Source organism: Carettochelys insculpta, chromosome 5 (genome assembly GCF_033958435.1).
Source record: "Carettochelys insculpta isolate YL-2023 chromosome 5, ASM3395843v1, whole genome shotgun sequence".
Taxonomy (NCBI): domain Eukaryota; kingdom Metazoa; phylum Chordata; order Testudines; family Carettochelyidae; genus Carettochelys; species Carettochelys insculpta.
The window spans coordinates 40909677-40927619 of NC_134141.1; the positions used below are offsets into that span (position 1 = coordinate 40909677).

Genomic DNA, 17943 nt, shown 5'->3' on the forward strand with positions numbered 1-17943 from the left:
CTACTTCTGCCTGTGTGCCCTGCCATGCAGTCTCTCTGGTCTCCTCTTCACGCAGCTTATTTAAGCCCATATGCCAAGGATCCCCTCTAGACTCTTCCCTCTCCTCCCTTCCCCAGCAGAGATAGCAGCAGATGCAGGCTGGGAGGAGTGAGAAGTATGCACACAACCTGGGAGGGGGAGGAGGGAAAGTTAAAATAAAAGAAGGTGGTGGTTGTTCCTGCCTATGAGTAACAATATGTCTGTGTCATTAGGAAACCCACACTAAAACAAAAGGAGGAGGGATGGGGTGTCCGAAAGCAGGAATCAGGCCTGCAGAATGCAACCATTTAGCTGATGGACTTGCTCTTGACAAAGTTGGAATAATTTAAAATTTGTTTATGCAGGGAAAAGATGTGATTTTTTTTTTTTCTTGTGGATCCAACTACCTTCAGGGCTATTTCACCAGCTGGTAGCAGTTTGAATGAGGGAGACTTACAAACAGTGTAAAGGTAAGTGGGATTTTAAAGGCAGCACATTCTTCCTCGCCCCTGGAAGAGACCTTTTAAAAATTACATTAACTAACCCAAAGCAAGAGCCACTGTTCAAAAGAGGATGGGTTGGCTTATGGCTCCAGCCCCATTGCTGAAGTATTATTGAAATAGTGTGCTGTTATACCCAGCTGGGCACGTCTCACGGGGCCATGACCAGTATTCTAACAGAAGGAAATATTTCAAGGGTGCTGACACCCTAGGGCAAGCTGAATGCCACCAAGTTGTGTGTGGCAGTTGTTTGTGTAAATCAGGGAAGAAAAAAAAGACTGGTGCCAGAATAGAATTACCTGTGTTTAGCCCTTCACAGACTTTGGACTTTGTCAGAATGTCCTTAAATTCTACGACAGTCAGAGCTTACTTGCCAAGAGAGGGGTTTCAGGCCATGATGTATCATAGACCAGGTCAAAACCAAGTCCAAAGTGCCTGCCAAGACTAATCTTTCTCCTAAGTTATATAAACTGATACGTTATGTCATGTCTTTTGCAGGACTCTACATTTTTTGCCTACGAGCATGGGTTCAGACTGTGTGCTCACCCCAGCAATAGTCCATAAGCACCATCGTGATCATTCCCACTAAAGTGACATTTTCCCTGTCATGGTGGTGGGATCCCCACGGCATTTGCACTGGCATTCCCTTCCTCACTTCTGCACCACACAGAAGGATCACTACCAATGTGTTCCAGTTGGGCTGGAGAGCTCACATGGACCTTCCATACAGTGCAAGGCACAACTGAAGAGTCCAGAATGCACCCAGTGCTCTTTAGCTGCATGCAGTTTGAAGAGCTTGTGAAACCTTTCTCTTATTCATTCACGGTCACCAGGCCCTTACAATGTCAGATGACATCAAAATTGTATTTTACATCAAGAAAGAGGAAGGAGGGAGTTTCACTCCTCTCTATGTAGAAGCAGTCTGTATGTGGCTCTAGTGCATTGGCAATCACACCATCCTGCTGGCATTCTGCCTCCCAGGAAACCAGAATGTGCTAACTGGCTCTTTCAGCAGATACTTTCACAACTCTGTGGTAAACAGTATTTTTGCTCTATGGAAGATCCCCACAGGGACATGTTCACCTCCCAGAAAAGAAAAACAGGAAGTGCAATTTGTGATGTTGAAGAGAAACTCTAGATTGCCACTCAAACTGCTCAGTTCCATGCTTAGTTCATCTGAATTGTGCCTTCCTCTACTACCACTCCTGCCTTGAGTTCTGTGCAAGATTTGGCAAGACAGGGCATGAGTTATTCTCATTTCTCCCAACCAGCCCAGGCAGTTTTGGCTCCTGAACCTCCTATGCATGTTATCTCAGGCACAAATTATTAGTCCTTCTCCCAATCTCCTGACTCATGAGAAATTGCAAGAATCAGGCACTCCAGCAAAGTGTCTTCATCACAGAGCCTGGCTTTGCAGCGGCGTAATCCTGACAGCAATCATGTTCTGAAGCTGTACAGAACATCTTTATAGTAGTAGAAAATGTTACTTAGCCAATGAGAAGCATTTCTCTAACAGAGAGCATCAAAGACTTGTTTCTTCACAAGCTCCAAATACTCTTCTCATTCTGGACTATATTATTTCCTTGAAGACAGCAGGTTTATCTATCAGTTTCTTAAAAGGTCTGCTCAGCAACACTCATTGCATAGTATATGCCTTCACAGAATGATTCAATCTTCTCTCACTCTCTGGTTATCAGTTTCTAGGAAGGCCTGAGATCTGCTCTGCTTCTCACAAAGCCTGTTCCTCCATGGGACCTGACTCTCTTGTTCTTTCAGTACTTACTAAGCCCTCTTTTGAACCACGTTATTCTTGCTCTTTGTCTCTTGTACCCATGAAGCTCACTTTCCTGGTAACCATCACCTCAGCTAGAAGATTAATAAGTTTGGGGCATGGGTGGGACAAGACTTCATGAAGTCTACTCCCAGATTCACCCCTAACATACTCTGAATTTCACCTGATCAGGAAGCCTCTAGGCTATTTGTTGCCAACTGAAAAGGGTCTGGTTGAACTGAGTGTTTTTTTTTTTTCTTTTAAATCTTAGGACTTACCCCCAAGAGGGGCAAATTCCTGCTATTACTATATATACTTATGTTGACAGACAAATCTGCTTTGTGTTATGGATGTTTGTCCAGGGGTTACTTATTGGCTTAAATGTAATCTTCCCACCACATGTATCTGGGGCAAGGCAGGTTATGATGTACAATTTTCAACCATGTTTAGTGCTTGTTACTGCTGTAACATACCTCTGCACTGCAGATGACGTATGTTTTTATTTCTTACCCTATGCAATTTGGCTATGAATCGTTTGTAAACATTCACTCAATAAAACTCGTTAATCTGAAAGAATCTCTAAATTGATCTTACAGCGTATTTTGCTGTATCTGCTGTCCAACGTTTTCCTTCCTCATAAGAGTACAGAAACATCTGTGGCATCAAGAGGTTCTTCCACAAGGCATTTATAACACAACTACATAGACCTCAATCCACACATTGGCTAGACATATGCCTGGGTCTTAGACTCCTCTGCTGATGCAGCTTTTGCAACAGCGAGCCTTCATTCATCCTCCTCTTTGAGTTCTGCTGGTCAGTCATCCATAGTGGAATACACACAGGAACTAGCACTTGAGAATAAAGTTACTGAACTGGTAAAAAGTGGAGGTTCTTAGAGATGTGATCCCTATCTAATTTCCACTACATGCCTTCTTTTCCCTCTGATTCAGATCCTTTCCTGATTCTCAATGGAGAAGGATCTAGAGAGCCAGTCAGGTCTCCCTGCACTTACATCCTTGGTCGGAGGCATGAGGTGAGCCAGAGCACAAGCAAAGACCAATGGACAAATTTCTCTGGCTCTAGGCACATGGAGTGCATGCTTCCCCACTGGAATACAGACAGGGCACTTCTTGAAGAAACTCCAGTTACTCTAAGGTAAATTTGCTTTCTCTTATTGGGATAGTGTCCTAGGGAGATGTGGCTCATCAGAGTGTGGCTGAGTCCCACTCTCTTTTGGCTATCTGAACATTTGATGAAGATAAGTCCAATGATGAAAATGTTTTAGCAGCATTTTAAAAATTCCAGAGGTCAAGTCAGTAAACCACTCCTTTTGTCCCCCCCAAGTATAAAGAAACACTTCAGTGCAACTGGGAACACGAGGACACTGCCAGACATTTTGAATGGAGTTAGATTCTTCAGGAGAGATTATCAAATTTTAGTTCTGATGTAACTCAGCTTCAATAAAAATATAATTTTGTAATGAATGTGTTGCCTTATTGATGTATCATTTTCAGAATACATGTCATGGTGTGTTACCTTCAGAGCACAATATGAAAATTAATTTTTCTACAAGCTGTGCTGCTTTCGCTATTCCTAAGTGCTGATCACCTGTGCCTTGGCACTGAATGAAATTATTTGGATGCACAACTTCCAAAATTTGTTTTTCTATTTACTCATGTGGATATCTGTTTGTGTGCAAAGGTTGTACTATACTAATAGAGGGAAAATGGTGGATACAAACAGACACATCCTTGCAAACAATACTTTCAAACCATCCCAAGAGTAATGAAGCTCAGTAAGAGGTAATCTGCTTTGACACAACCATTTCATTATCTGTTCAGCCATTTATAATCCCTTACTTCCTTTTCTAATTCAGTATCAACCCTGGAAATCCTGCCATTATTCGTTCCATATGAATCATTATGGAGAGGTCACTGTGGCACCTGTTGATGATCAGTGGCTTGGCATCTCCTCCATCAAAGTTTCCAGCTCACATCATTGCCATTGTGGTTAATGTTTGTTTCTTCCTACTAGCCAGTTTCAGATCAATGCAGCTATTTTCCACTGGTTTTATGACCTTTGGTATTGTAAACAGAGATAAAAATAGGTTCCACTGTAGTCGTCATGCTTTGAAATCTGGGTCCCTTCTACAAACACGAGAGATGGTCCCTGCTCCCAAGAGCTTACAATCTAAATAGACAGCTAAAGAGTTTATTTGGGTTAAAACAAGGTAACAACAGAGGAGGACAGAGGAGCAATGCAACTTCCCCAGCTAGCACACAAGATCAGTAGCAGAGCCAAGAGCAGAACATGGTTGTCCTGGGTCCTAGCACGGTACCACATCCACTGGACTTTGCTGTCTCAGTCATATGTACCATACTATGGATGGGTGAGGGATTATGCAAATGAGTTTACATAATTTCATGAAGGGATGACTGTTAGTATTTGTATTTCTTGCATGAACTAAGTTTTTCCAGAAGTCTGTGCAGATCTGACTATAAAGAGTTTTTAATGCAATTCATTACATTTGTGTCTGCCCTCCAAATTGGTCTACATCTTGAATGCTTATCAGGCATCACAAACACAGTCAGTAAACCAAACCAGAGGACAATGGAGAAAAAACCTATACAGCACTTAACCACATTCTGTGTTTGCCTATCTACCCTTTTGGTGAGACTATGTTATGATTCCGTTTTCTGGAGGCTGTACCTTTAATGTGCCTGTTTTACTGTGAGAGAAGGCTGTAAGCCAAGTCAAGCCCCTTTTTCAAGAGTGAATAGTATACTGGGTGCATGCTTTCCCACGGAGCCATCTTCCAATCACCCTAACAATGTACAGTATGTTTTCCACACAAATAACAATACATAAAATAACAAACAGCATCCACCAAGGACAGGGACAGGAGCGTACAAACAACAGATTACATCTGTAATACAGACAGCTCAGTCTGTTAATTTCTCACTACCAGCCACCATGAACAGATTCCTAGCTCTAGGCCCCAGAAAGAGGAAGCAGACTTTTTATATTTCAAAACATAGTATGAACAGAGCCGAGTCAGAAACATTTTCTCTTTACAACTACTTAACTCTTCCTTGCCTTTCAGGAAAATGTTTCTCTTATGTTGAGTTGTACGTCCCATGAAATGGCCTATACTTAAAAGCACCATTTTTTAAAAAAAATTTATTTTAGTACTAATACAGATCATGGTGCAAGTGTATTTTAGCGTATGATCTGTTCTTGCTGTACAGATTAAGATACTGAACTTTAGTCTTACCACAAGTTTACATAGATCTTGTATGATTCAGCTGTTCCCCTGCTTTACTGTCACACATGCTCAAGGTCACACTTTGCTACAGTTTCAAGTGAAAGCATATAATATGTCTGCACAGCTACAGGAATACCAAATTCTAAAAGCTAGAAAAATGCAGCAGATCTTAAAACAAGCATCCCTTTTGATTAATCAGTGCATGGACCTTGTGTTACCCCTACAGAAGAATGATTTTCAAACCTAGGCTGCCTGTCTCCCAGAATGCCTACTGGTACTTTTTCCATGGCCTTAAGGTCCCTCTACTGGTAAAACGGCACACTGCGTTTACAATATTTAAAACGCAACTCTTAAAATGAAATCTTGCAGCTAATGACAGATGATGCAACTCAACTTGAATCTTCTAGACAAATTACATGGGGTACTTCAAAATACATATGCCTCCACAGTTTTAAAGAATGACTCATATCAAACATTGGTTTGCTAGTGGCAGACAAAACAAGGTGCTCCATCAACCCTCGCCGGCAGGACAATCTCATGTACCATCTATTGAAATCAAGGGGAAACTACAGGAAAATGTGGAGCATTTCCCATACCGTGGAAATCATCTTTCCACTACAGTCAATATTGACGTAGACATCCAGCATCATCTGAGCTGTGTTTTCACCTGCCTGAGACAGGGCCTTGAGAACTAGGACATCTATCGCAAGACAAAGTTCTTGTATACCATGCAGTAGCTGTCTCAACACTAGTGTATGCATGTGAAACCTGGACAACATATGAGCATCATCTGAAGGCACTTGAAAAACACCAGCGTTGCCTCAGCAGAAGCCTAAATATCTCTTGACAGGAAAGACGCACAAATAGCATCCTGGAAGAGTTGAACATATGCCCAGCATTGAAGCCAATGTCATTTACCAACAACTTTGTTGGACTGGCCATGTGGTTCGGGTGTCAGAACAGAACCTCCCAAAACAGATTCTGCTTTCCAAGTTAAAGGAAGGCTGGAGGATCACTGGGAGCCAGAGGAAGCGATTTAAGGACATCCTGATGGCACACATGAAAACGTGCAACATCAGTGCTGACACTTGGGAGAACCTTGTCACGAACTGTCTCCAGTGGAGAGCAGTGATCCCTGAGGGGGTGTCACAAACTGCGCAGTTCCTCCAGGACAGATGAGGAGAGGTGGAGAAGGAGAAAAGAGTGGGGGGGGGGGAACTGCCCAGCACCCCTCCAACAGCTACCAGCACCTGCCCCTTCTGCAATAACAAATGCAGGTCCAGAATTAGACTGGTCAGCCATCTACAGACTCACAAATAGGAGGGTGACAGAAACATCTCCTATTAGTTATCAAGAATAGACAAGGACTGGATTTTTTGAAAATTTTGTATTGCCTTTCTATTATTTCTATGGTGGTCATCCTAGGGGGAAAAAAACTGGGAGAGAACTATCTACATCACAATGTGTTGGCAACAAAATTAGTAACACACAAAGGTCACCTAAAACTCTCAGTGGACCATGACCAGTATTCTAGCAGAAGACAATGGCATATTTCAAGGACACTGACACTCTAGGGGCAGCAGAATTTAGAAACTGACTCACCAAGGCCAATAGCCACCATGGGCCTGACGGCAAGGTGTGCAGAACCCTGGTTCTAGGCCCCTGGAAGGGGCGGAGCCTCAGGCAGAAGAGGCGAGGCCAAGGGCAGTCAGCCCAAACTGCTGCCTGAAGCATGGTGCTGATCCCTACACCCCCTCTCCTCTACTCTCACAGCCATGCAGAGCAGTGAAGCTGTGCTCCTGTGGTGTTTCAAAGGGGCCCAAACTGCCTCTGCTGCCACACTACCAGTGTTGGTGGCCAGGAGCTCTGGGGTCCCTTCAAAAAGCTAGACCCCTGTGCAGTTTCCCGCCTTGTCCTCCCTCGTGGTGGGCCTAAACAGACTCCATATATGGCATGAGACTATAAGCAGGGTAAGAGTTGGTGGAAGGTGGAAAGATTCTAGGTCAAATCCCTCATCTCCCTGATGAAGAGGCTAGAGCAGAATGCTAATTCCCTGAATCTCAAGTGCGCACTCCACTCACTGTAGTATGGGATTTTTTGACATGGGTCTCCCTCAGTCTCTTGTTGAAGTTGTTCCTCTTGAATTAAACAAACTCCCTGTGGCAGCAAAAGCCTTGAGGCAGCAGAGCGACTATCCTCACTAAGTGCGCTCCAGTACCCTGCATCTCTCATGGCTGGGGGGAGTGCATGGGGCCTGACTGCTGCCGCCGCCCTGCAACACCAACACCTCCCCCTCTGCTGATCCCTGAGGCTGTGTCCCCAGCACCTAGGGCGCCATGGTGGGGTAATGGTGGGAAGGGGTGGAGCTTGGGGAGTGGCAACAGCCTTCCTCTCTCCTAGACTGGTGTGTGCAACTACTTTGGCCAGCAATGACTCATCCATTGGGAGTTTGAGACCCCTGCTAAATGAGTAGCATGAGTGACAAAAAAACTTTTTGGCTACCTCTACACTTAGCTAAAACCTTCAAAATGGCCATGCTAATGGCCAAATTGAAGAATACTAATGAGGTGATGAAATGCATATTCAGTGCCTCATTAGCATGCTGGCAGCCGCGGCACTGCCGTGGTTCGCTTCCACGGGGCTCGTCCACAGCGGGGTCCTCTTGAAAAGGACCCCACCAACACTGAAATCCCTCTTTATGAGCTCATAGGAATAAGGGGATTTTGATGTGGGTGGGGTCTTTTGAAAAGGACCCCCGTGTAGATGAGACGCACGGGAGCAAACCACAGCACTTACGAAGTGCTGCAGCTGCCAGCATGCTAATGAGGCGCTGAATATGCATTTTGACACCTCATTCATATTCTTCTATTTGGCCATTAGTATGGCCGTTTTGAAGTTTTTACTAAGTGTTTTCACAGCCTTTGTTAGTTAGAGACCAGAAAAAAAAAAACGTGCAGGGATTAGGCTGTTCGGAGGTCTGAATCTTGTCTCAGTGACAGAAGGAAGAAATGAGGAAGGGGGTGCACTCTGTGTACACCTTCACCATCATACAGGCATCCTCCTTCACATGGAGCTTGTTCTCTCCTGAGATAGCTTTGTGTTGATGCACATTTCCTTGGGGTGCTGTAGTGTGAGGGGACAGCATCATTTAATGTATGAGGTAGTGGTGCCCTGCTGGGGCTCAGGGTACATCTACGCTAACTAGAAGATCAACAAGGAAGTGGCTGAACTTCCAGGGTTTGATTTAGCAGGTCTAGGAGGGCTGCACTAAATGGAATGACCAGGGCTCCATTGTTGACCCTGGTATTCCTGTCAGTTGCAAGGAGTAAGAGAAGTTGATGAGAGAGTTGTTGCTTTCCACTTGCTGTTAGGACAGCAGGAAAAACCAGTTTAGGATAGGTTAAGACCAGCTACACAATACACATAGTTGAAGTCGATCTTATCTCATTTTTTCCTCTATAGTGTCAACCTGGCTTCAGTGTTAGCCTGTAATGCCAGCAGTTTTGCTAGCATATGAACCATTCAACAGGACTGGTACTGTCCTTACCACACAGTAGCTTTACTTTGGAAGCAAGCTGGGAAGCTTCATACACCTCAGACCATGCTGTGGGGGGCTCGGAGATCCACTTCAAAAAATCAGGTCTCAGTAGCGTTTCCTGTAAGTAGACCACTTGGATTCAGAGGAGGGCCAGCTGATTAGCGGAGTGCAGCCAGCTGGCAGCATGTGTTTCTAGAGGGGATACACATCCACACACACTGTGGTGCACCAAACAAAATTAGAGGACATACGGGTGCTCAGCCCCACAGGCCCAGGTGCCAGGGGTTAAGCATTACAAGGGCAATTTCCCCACCATTATTAGGGGCAGGCGTGGCACTTGTGCCACTTAACTTAGTTTAGTTCAGGTGTGTCCAGCCCACGGGCCGCGTGCAACCCCACAAGATCGTAAACTTTTAACATTATTATGTGATTTATATACATTAACTATATTATATATTTTATATGCACCCCAAGACAATTCCTCTTCACTCAATGTGGCCCAGGCAAGCCAAAACGTTAGACACCCACGGTTTAGTTCTTCCACGAGTCCTACTCAGGGCTCGTGGTTCCTTCCCCGCTGTTAGGTTTCCTTCTCTCCCTCCCCCTGCCCTATAAACCCTGGCTCCTCATTAGTCGCTCCACTCGGGGGTTGTGCTCAGGAAAGCTACCTAATAAACACACGTGCTAGTCTCTAAGCTCGTGTGTGGGCAGAGGCGAGAGGCGCCCCAGCTCCGCTCCGTCTCCTCCCGGGGAAGCCTCACCCCACCCCTCCCCTGCTCCACGTCTTGTTCCTCTCCCCCCATGAGCTAGACTATGGGAGCAGGCTGCACCTATGCAGAGAATAGTCTCCTCCCGCACGCGCACCCCCCGTTCGCGCCCCGCCCTCGGGCAGTTGCCACCGGGACGCCACAACCAGCGCCCCCCGAGTCCAGTTAAACTACATTTCCCAGAGACCCGCGGGGTGGTCTGACGCATCGGCGCCGCTCCTGCTCTTTGGCCGGCTGCTCGCTCGGTCCCAGAGGTGACGGCGGCCGCGCAGTATGTCGCCCAGGCTGAGGTTCGACGGGCGGGTGGTGCTGGTGACGGGCGCCGGGGGAGGTAAGCGACTCCCTCGCCTGCGTGCAGCGCCGTGTGTTGCGCGTGCCCGCTGGGCTCCGCGCTGCTCTGTAGGTGCTGGCGGACGCGGCCCGGGCCTGTGGCCCCGAACGGGGAGCCGACGGGGATCCTGCGGCCCTGGCTGCAGCGGACAGCGCCCCTGCCCGATCGCCTCTGCTTCTTGGCCGGGCGCGCGCGCCGGAGCTCGGGGGCTTAGTCTGTCTTCTGCGGGCGCGGCCTGGGGGACATGCCTCGGCCGTGCACAGCTGGGGGGCAAAGGTCTCCTGAGCTGCCCGAGGAGCGGAGTGAGCAGCGAGTTTGACTCGGCGGTGCCCAGGCTGCAGTCCTATTGGAGGGATGGGCACCACCCTTTGGAAGGCCAGAGAAACGCCCCCCCCCCGTGTTGCCTGCAGGCGCCTTGCAGCAAACGGCGACCCAATGGCGCGTTGCAAAACTACTGCAAAACCCACCAGAGTTGTTCTACTTCAATAGCCATGCAAATGGCAACTAATTCTCTCTTCGGGTGTTTTGGCTTTATTGGCGCAGCAGATGATTTTAGCTTGCCATAGTGACACTTGAAGAGTTGGAAAAAAAACTTGCAGACTTTTTTTTTTTTTAAATAAAAAAGCGGTAAAGTAGCACCTTAAAGACTAACAAAATAATTTATTGGGTGAGCTTATATGGGACAGACCCACTTCTTCAGACCATAGCCGTACCAGAACAGACTCAATATTTAAGGCACAGAGAACCAAAAATAGTAATCGAGATTGACAAATCAGAAAGAAAATTATCAAAGTGAGCAAATCAGAGAGTAGAGGGGTGGGGGTGGAGTCAAGAATTAGATTAAGCCAAGTGTGCAGAAGAGCCCCTATAATGAGCCAGAAAATTCACATCCCCATTCAAACCACGTGTTAATGTCTCGAATTTGAAAATAAAAGAGTTCAGCCGCCTCTTTCCCAGGTAGTGTGAAAATTCTTCTTCAGTAAACTTTTTTTTTTTTTTAACGTTGACATTAGGAAGCAGCACTTTAAAGCTACTCGGAATGTCTTTTCGCTTGTCAGCCAGATGTTCTTTTGCTTCATGTTAGCTTGCTGTGCTACTCTTTAAATCTTTTGTCTTCTTCACAGGAATCTGTCAGAAATGCACACAAGGTAATAGGAAATACACTAGAAAGTAATAGCATATAAAAAAGCAAAAAGTTGCTTGGTATCAGGGATGTTAACAATTAATGGGTTAACCTGTAGGGGCTGAAGCAGCCCCTCGCCCCACATGGGGAGAGGTTGCTCCAGCCCTGTGGAGTTGCTGCAAGTGGGTGCAAAGGTGCTCCAGTGTTGCGGGAACAGCTCCCATTTGCAATGGTTTGGGTGCTGGGGAGGCTGCTCCAGGTGAGAGCAGCCCCAGTCCCTGGCATGCCATGGATGGGGGAGCTCCAGCCCAGTCAAAGCAGTCCTGGTCTGTGGCGTGGAGCTGCTGCCACCCCAGCCGGGCTAGAGTGGCTTCGTCCAACCTCCCCACAATCATTTAATAGTTAAGTGGTTAAATCTAGCTTCTTTAAAGTGCCACGAAACTGCTTTTTTTTTTTTTGCTTTTGTGAAGGTACAGACTAACTTCTCATTACTAGGGATGTAAAGTCCCTTGACTTAGTGCCTCTTTACCGTAAGGGCCCTACCAAATTACTGGTCCATTTTGGTCATTTTCACAGTCTTGGGGTTTTAAAAATAATAAAGTTCAAGATTTCAGCTATTTAAGTCTCAAATTTAACCTTGTTGGTGTAGTAGTAGCGGTCCAGACCCAAACATGAGTTGTCAAAGCGTTGCAAGGTTACATTACTGCTACCATTATTTTGTGCAGCCTTGGGAGCTGATCAGCTGGAGAGCAGCAGTTGCTGGTGTGGAGCCCAGCTCTGAAGGCAGAGCCACTGTTGGCGGTAGCACAGAAGTAAGGATGGCATGGTATGTTATTGCCAACCTTGTTTCTGTGCGGCTGCCTGCAGAGCTGGGCCCTCACTTGGCACCCATTACCATCGGTCTGCCCAGCTCTGAAGGCAGCAGCGTAGAAGTCAGAGAGGTGGGTGTGGTATTGCCATGCTTACTTCTCTGCTGCTGCTAGTGGGGCTCTGTTTTCAGAGCTGGGCGATCAGCAAACGGCTGCCACTCTTGCTGCCCAGTTCTGAAGCCAGTCCCAAAGTAACGACCCCAGCCTTTTGGGTCAGGACCCCCCAGTTAGTCTCACGGTCCACGACATGCTTTTCATGGCTGTGAATTTGTTAAAGCCCTATTTATCATGTATAACTTGGGGTATGTCTCGACTACATGTATGATTGACCTGGTTAGCGGCAATCTTCTGGAGTTCGATTCTGTGTGCCAGGTACAGTTGAGTGGAATCGAACTAGCTGGTCAGAAGTTGACCCCTCTACTGCATAGTATCATGAGGAGCAAGGGAGGTCAAGGGGAAACTTTCTTCTGCCGACTTCCCTTTGTGAAGATGTCCAGATTCATCAGTTGCAGATAAGTCGATTTTAGCTACACAATTGTTGTACCTAGAATTGTGTACATACAATTGACTTACTTGCCTAGTGTATACTGAGCATGCTGGAAGTTGAATTGCTGATGATTGCTGGAAGTTGTTGCTTCAGATAGTAATAGTTTAAATACAGCTTTTTTTAAAATAAAAATCAGTACTTCATATGTCTGTCTAGCTATAGCTCTATGCAGGTGTTTTGTTTAATTCTCAAAAGGTGTTTCTTCTTTACGTTAGGGTGGTACTCTTTTTACACAATGATTTACAAGTTGATATAAAGGTCAGAATGAGTAAGGCAGTCTGTTCAACACATCTTTATGTTTGCTTGAAGTTGTGGTTCTCAGTACCCTTCGCTTAGAAGCCATTTCAGCTGGAAAACATGTATCCCATAAAAGTTGGCACTTTGATCATATTGCAACAGACCAGCAATGTACCCTTTGAAACTACCTTGATTTCTTTTCCAGTGTTGGCAAGTCTCCCTATCAAGTATTGTTCTTGCCTGTGGGGAATATTGTTAATTATAAATGGTCTTCTGTGAGTTCAGCCACATGATGTTCCAAAATACCCTTTCAGAACTTTTATTTTTGGATGAAATTTGGGATTAAATTTCCTGCTCTTAAGACTGTGAAGAATGTTCTGCCTCAGACAGCTGGGTTGGATGCCTTCTGCAGACTAAAATGTGTGTCTGAGCATTCCTATGGCCATGCTTCTGGAGAGGGGCTCCAGAGCTCTCACCAACAAAGTGAAAGCACTGTCATTTAAATGAGAAATTTTGATTTTTCCAGTCAGTACATGTATTAAATTGTTTTCAGAGCTTGGATTTTAAGTTTTTATAATCATCTGTTTAACTATTTGGCATGTAACATCCTGTAAGCAAGATGCATTTATCTTTGTTAAACCAGTTTTATTTTGCCTCTTGACTCTTGTTAAATTGCTTTATATGAAGTAAATTTCCCCTTTTATGGTCCGTCATTTAGTTTGTCATGCAAAGACATCTTGCATTTTATCAGGAGTACAGTTCTGGGCTCAGCTGTAAACCAAAACCCAGATTTTTTTCTTAGGCAATTAACCAGTGAATATTATTTCTAGAGAATGAGATTATGTAACAGTTCTTCAGAGGGAGAGGGACTGGGAGAAGATCTATTAGCAGCAAACTGGGATATCTATGTGGGTACCATAAAGGCTGCTCTTTATATCAGGCTTAAAAAAGGGATCCTTGTATCACAAGCAGCCGTTGTGATCCGTTGAGTAACACCATTCCTACTGGCCTATGCTTCTGAACAGTTAAAACATTTTGAAGAAAAGGGCACCTGAACTTTGCACAGCTCTGGAGGCTTCATTATAACTTGCCAGTAGCCAAATATTGGAGCCATATTATTTTCTAATATATAAACCTGGAACCAGATCTGTAAACATAATCTCTCCTGGGCCTGTAATCTCAACTTCAATTGCAGTTTCTAGGTACTTGGTTTGTTTACTAGATATAGCATGTATTTCCAAATAGCCTTTGTGAGCCAGTTTTGAGTGATCTCATGGGGAACAAAAGTTGTATTTTGTGCACTTTGAAAAATCCTCCTCACCCTTCCATTTTATGCAGTAAATTGTTTAATTCATAGCAAAATTACTTGTGTGGTAAAGAATCACAGCTTCTGCTCTTGATCCAATTTCATTATCATTTTGACAGGTTTGATTGGAGCATATCATTGTCCTTAAAAATAACTTGTATTCAACAGGCATGAAATCTAAATAAAGACGAAGGCAAAAAGACTAATGAAATATATGAAACCAAAGTTGCATTATGCTGTATATTAGATAAGCTGCTCTGCGTACCTTTCTCATGCCTATAAACAACTTGTTTCTTGTTTAGGTCCAAGCAATTGGCACTGATGTTATCAATATAGTTTAAAAGGCACTATAATAGCTTAATTAATTATGATTGGAGTTGAACTTGTGTTTTAATGTGAGACTGTTTTCTTTTCAATAAACACAACTAAATTAAAATAAGGTCTGTCTATTAACTTAGAATGTGATTCATTAACTCAAAACATCTTCAGAACTGGAACACACTGCTGTATTTTGTAGCCTGCCCCGTCAAGTGTCGCACATATCTCTTTTACAAGCATAATTTTTTTTTTTTTTAATACAGCTTTCGCCTCAAACAGCTTCCAGGATGACTCTTCTGGGTGCTATGCCACTTAGTGAGCCTGGGGAAATACTTAGTGATTTCAGTTGTAGATTTGGTCTTCAGTTTGAGCTAATTTGCTTTCTTTATATTTCAGGTTTCAGAGCATGTGATGATGCTTTTGTGGAAACTTTTAGATAAATTTAATTGAGAATAATTCTGTTTTTCATTTTATTATTTGATTTTTTTTTGCTCAAGTGACAATTTCTTCACATGCCTTTAGTCTGAATTATATAGGTACAAGAAATACTGACTCACTGAAACTTTGTTTTTGTTTTTTAAACTAGGATTGGGTAAAGCGTATGCTCTGGCTTTTGCTGAAAGAGGAGCTGCGGTAGTTGGTAAGTGGCTTTTTCTTTTTTTTGATCTCTTGTCATAAACTTTGTAATGTTTTAAAAATAACTCTACTGGATTTCAAACTTCATGACTTCATTGCTAGTAACCTTTGTTCTTTAATAAGTTATGCTTTGAACTCCTGAGAGTCAAACTTTATTTCTGAGTTTCTGATCTTGAAACAAGTAAGTCTTTAACTGAGGGCTTCTCTTCACTGAAAAGCTGTCTAGCACGGGAGTGAGAGAACTTTTTATGTCAGGCCCCACTTCTCACCCCTGCAGTTTGCAGGGCCACCCCTGCATCTGTCTAATGTAATCCAAACCAACCAAAATTTCAGACAGGGCTTGCCTGGCCCTTGGCACAGCTCTAATGATAGAAGGGAAGAAAGAGCTGGCACATCAGTCTTGCAGGCCAGCCCTGAGGGCCGGGCGCCCCATCCACTGTGGGCAGCAGCCACCCTTCCATCCCCCTGTCTGATGGCCTGGTGGCCCTGGGTGATCCGAGGCATTGAGGGGTCCTCACATGGGTGGGGTACATGCCAGACACACTCTGGCCCTCCTTCCCTGCCTGCTCCATGTGCATACATTTCGGTGCTGTCTGTGAGCACAGGTACTGAGTGTCACCTGCGGCCATTGCCATGAGCTAGGAGGTACAGCCTTCTGGGGCTGGTGACTGTGCCTGGCCTGTTTCCAGCAGTGGCGGAGGCAGGTGCTACCTTCCCATGTCCTGGGGTGTGTGCCCTGTAGGGTACTTACTAGAGGGTCCCTTGCCAAGGTCTAGAGATGCCTCCTGGATGTGTGTCAGCTGGAGGACTGCAAGGGCATGGTGATGATGAGGTCCCTGTGTCTCGAGTCCTCTGCGAATGGCTCTGGCTTCATGTCTGGCAGGGCTGTCCACTTCAGGGTGTCACTTGGCCGTGGCTATATGGAGGACCCTGGGTTGGAGGGAGGTATCCTGGGGCCCGAAGAGGCTTTGTAGCTCCTGGTAGAAGGGACAGCTGGTGGGTACTGCCCCTGAACACCTGTCCGCGTCCCTGGCCCAAGCATATCCCTGCCTCAGCTCCTTCACCTTTGAGCACGCTTGTGCCTGGTTCCAGGCAGGGTGTCCCCAGGCAGCCAAGCTGCTGAACGGATGGGCAAAGGCGGGGGCATTTCACCCCTTGCTGGATGTCTACCTGAGGACCTCCTCAGCCTGCCATTGTCCGAGGAGGTCCCAGAGCTCCAGCTCAGTCCATGATGGGGCCCTTTTCTTGGTGGCCCCGGTGGGCTCCTGTGACCACTTGACCACTTCCCGGGGGTGCTCCGGGGTTGTGGGGTGGCTGGCTGGCTGCCATGAACAGAATCTGCACTGCAGGGATGTGAGGGCATGGGGCTTATCCCCTTGCTGCCTCCACGCTCTCAACTTCCTGCCTCAGGGTCTCCAGGGCTCTCTGCGCCTTTAAGGCGTCTGGACAGAGGGAACACAGAGGCACCATGTAAGATTCATCTTTCGAAAGAATGCCCATGGAGCCTCTTCGCATGTTTTGAAAGACGGCACTCTTCCTGATCCAGGAAGGAAGGGCACCTCTGAAAGAAGTGTCATGTTCTTTTGAGTTACTTTGGAAAGAATGTATTTTATGTGTAGACACTCCTTGGGATCTTTCAAAAGAGCCCCTAAGTTTTCAAAATACTCACTAGTATAGACGTAGCTTTGGTGTGCAGCGTGCTCTAATAACACTTTTGATTTACACTCCAGCAGAGGTGACGTGTTTGGGAGGAGGGAGAGCAGCCTTGTGGAATCTTGAGTCTGAGTCTCCTTCCCCTTTCCTGATTTACTGCTTGTCTCGAATTAAGCCTGCTTACACAGATTAATCATGCTCAGTAATGTCTGCTGAAGCCTCTACCCTCACTGTGCAACGCCTGTTCCCCATCCTCCTGCTTCTGGGCAGACATGGCATTAAGTGTTTGTGAAGACATGCACTCAGAAATTCTTCAGAATGTTATTAAATGACTGGACTTAATCCCCTAGAATCACAGACTGTTTACTCTTGTGCCATAACTTAATTGCCAATAGAAATCAGTTACAGTGATTTTTAATAACATCCACCAGAGCCTTAGTGGCTGTAGGATGAGACGAGACTGTGAAATATACAAGTATTGATTGGTCAAGGTTTTTTTTTATTTTTTTTTGTATTGTGCAGTGAATGATCTGGGAAGTGACTTCAAAGGACATGGCAAAAGCTCCTCAGCTGCTGACAAAGTTGTTGAACAAATAAGAGCAAAAGGCGGCAAAGCTGTAGCTAACTATGGTATGTTTTGCATTATATCTATATATATATATTTTTTTTTCTTTTTGCAAGGAAATGTCACTTATGGAAATAGTATGCTCAGCTGTTAGTAAATTAAAAGGTAATAGTCTGTGACAAAGGGCTGCTCCAACAGTATTAGTAGTTTAATTCATTCAGTGAGGTACAATACTGTTCAAAGCCTGAGGGGAGATGGAGAGCAGAGCATCTTGAGAGGAAGTTTCTGTGCTGTGCTTTCACTTGAACCCTTGGTAGTGGTTTGTTGGAGGAGAGGGGGAGCAATCTTCCCCATCCCTGAATAATTAGTCTTTTTTGTGTGTTGGCAGGCCTGTTATTTAGTTAACATAGAAACTAGACTACCTGTTTTCAGTGAGTTTAGCATCTAGGTTATTTTAGAAGGATAAAATGCTGCACCTTTTGTCTTGTGTGGGGCTTGT

At 45.2% G+C, this 17943-nt stretch overlaps 1 protein-coding gene across 1 annotated transcript in view; it reads left to right on the forward strand.

Moving 5' to 3' along the window:
- Nucleotides 1-10065: 10065 nt before the first annotated feature.
- The window catches only part of HSD17B4 (hydroxysteroid 17-beta dehydrogenase 4), a 123569-nt gene continuing 115691 nt past the window's right edge, over nucleotides 10066-17943 (forward strand). The window contains exons 1-3 of the mRNA XM_074994996.1: nucleotides 10066-10190; nucleotides 15177-15230; nucleotides 17402-17509. Coding sequence (XP_074851097.1) covers nucleotides 10133-10190; nucleotides 15177-15230; nucleotides 17402-17509 — 220 coding nt within the window. The 5' untranslated portion in view covers nucleotides 10066-10132. The remainder of the gene's footprint in view (nucleotides 10191-15176; nucleotides 15231-17401; nucleotides 17510-17943) is intronic.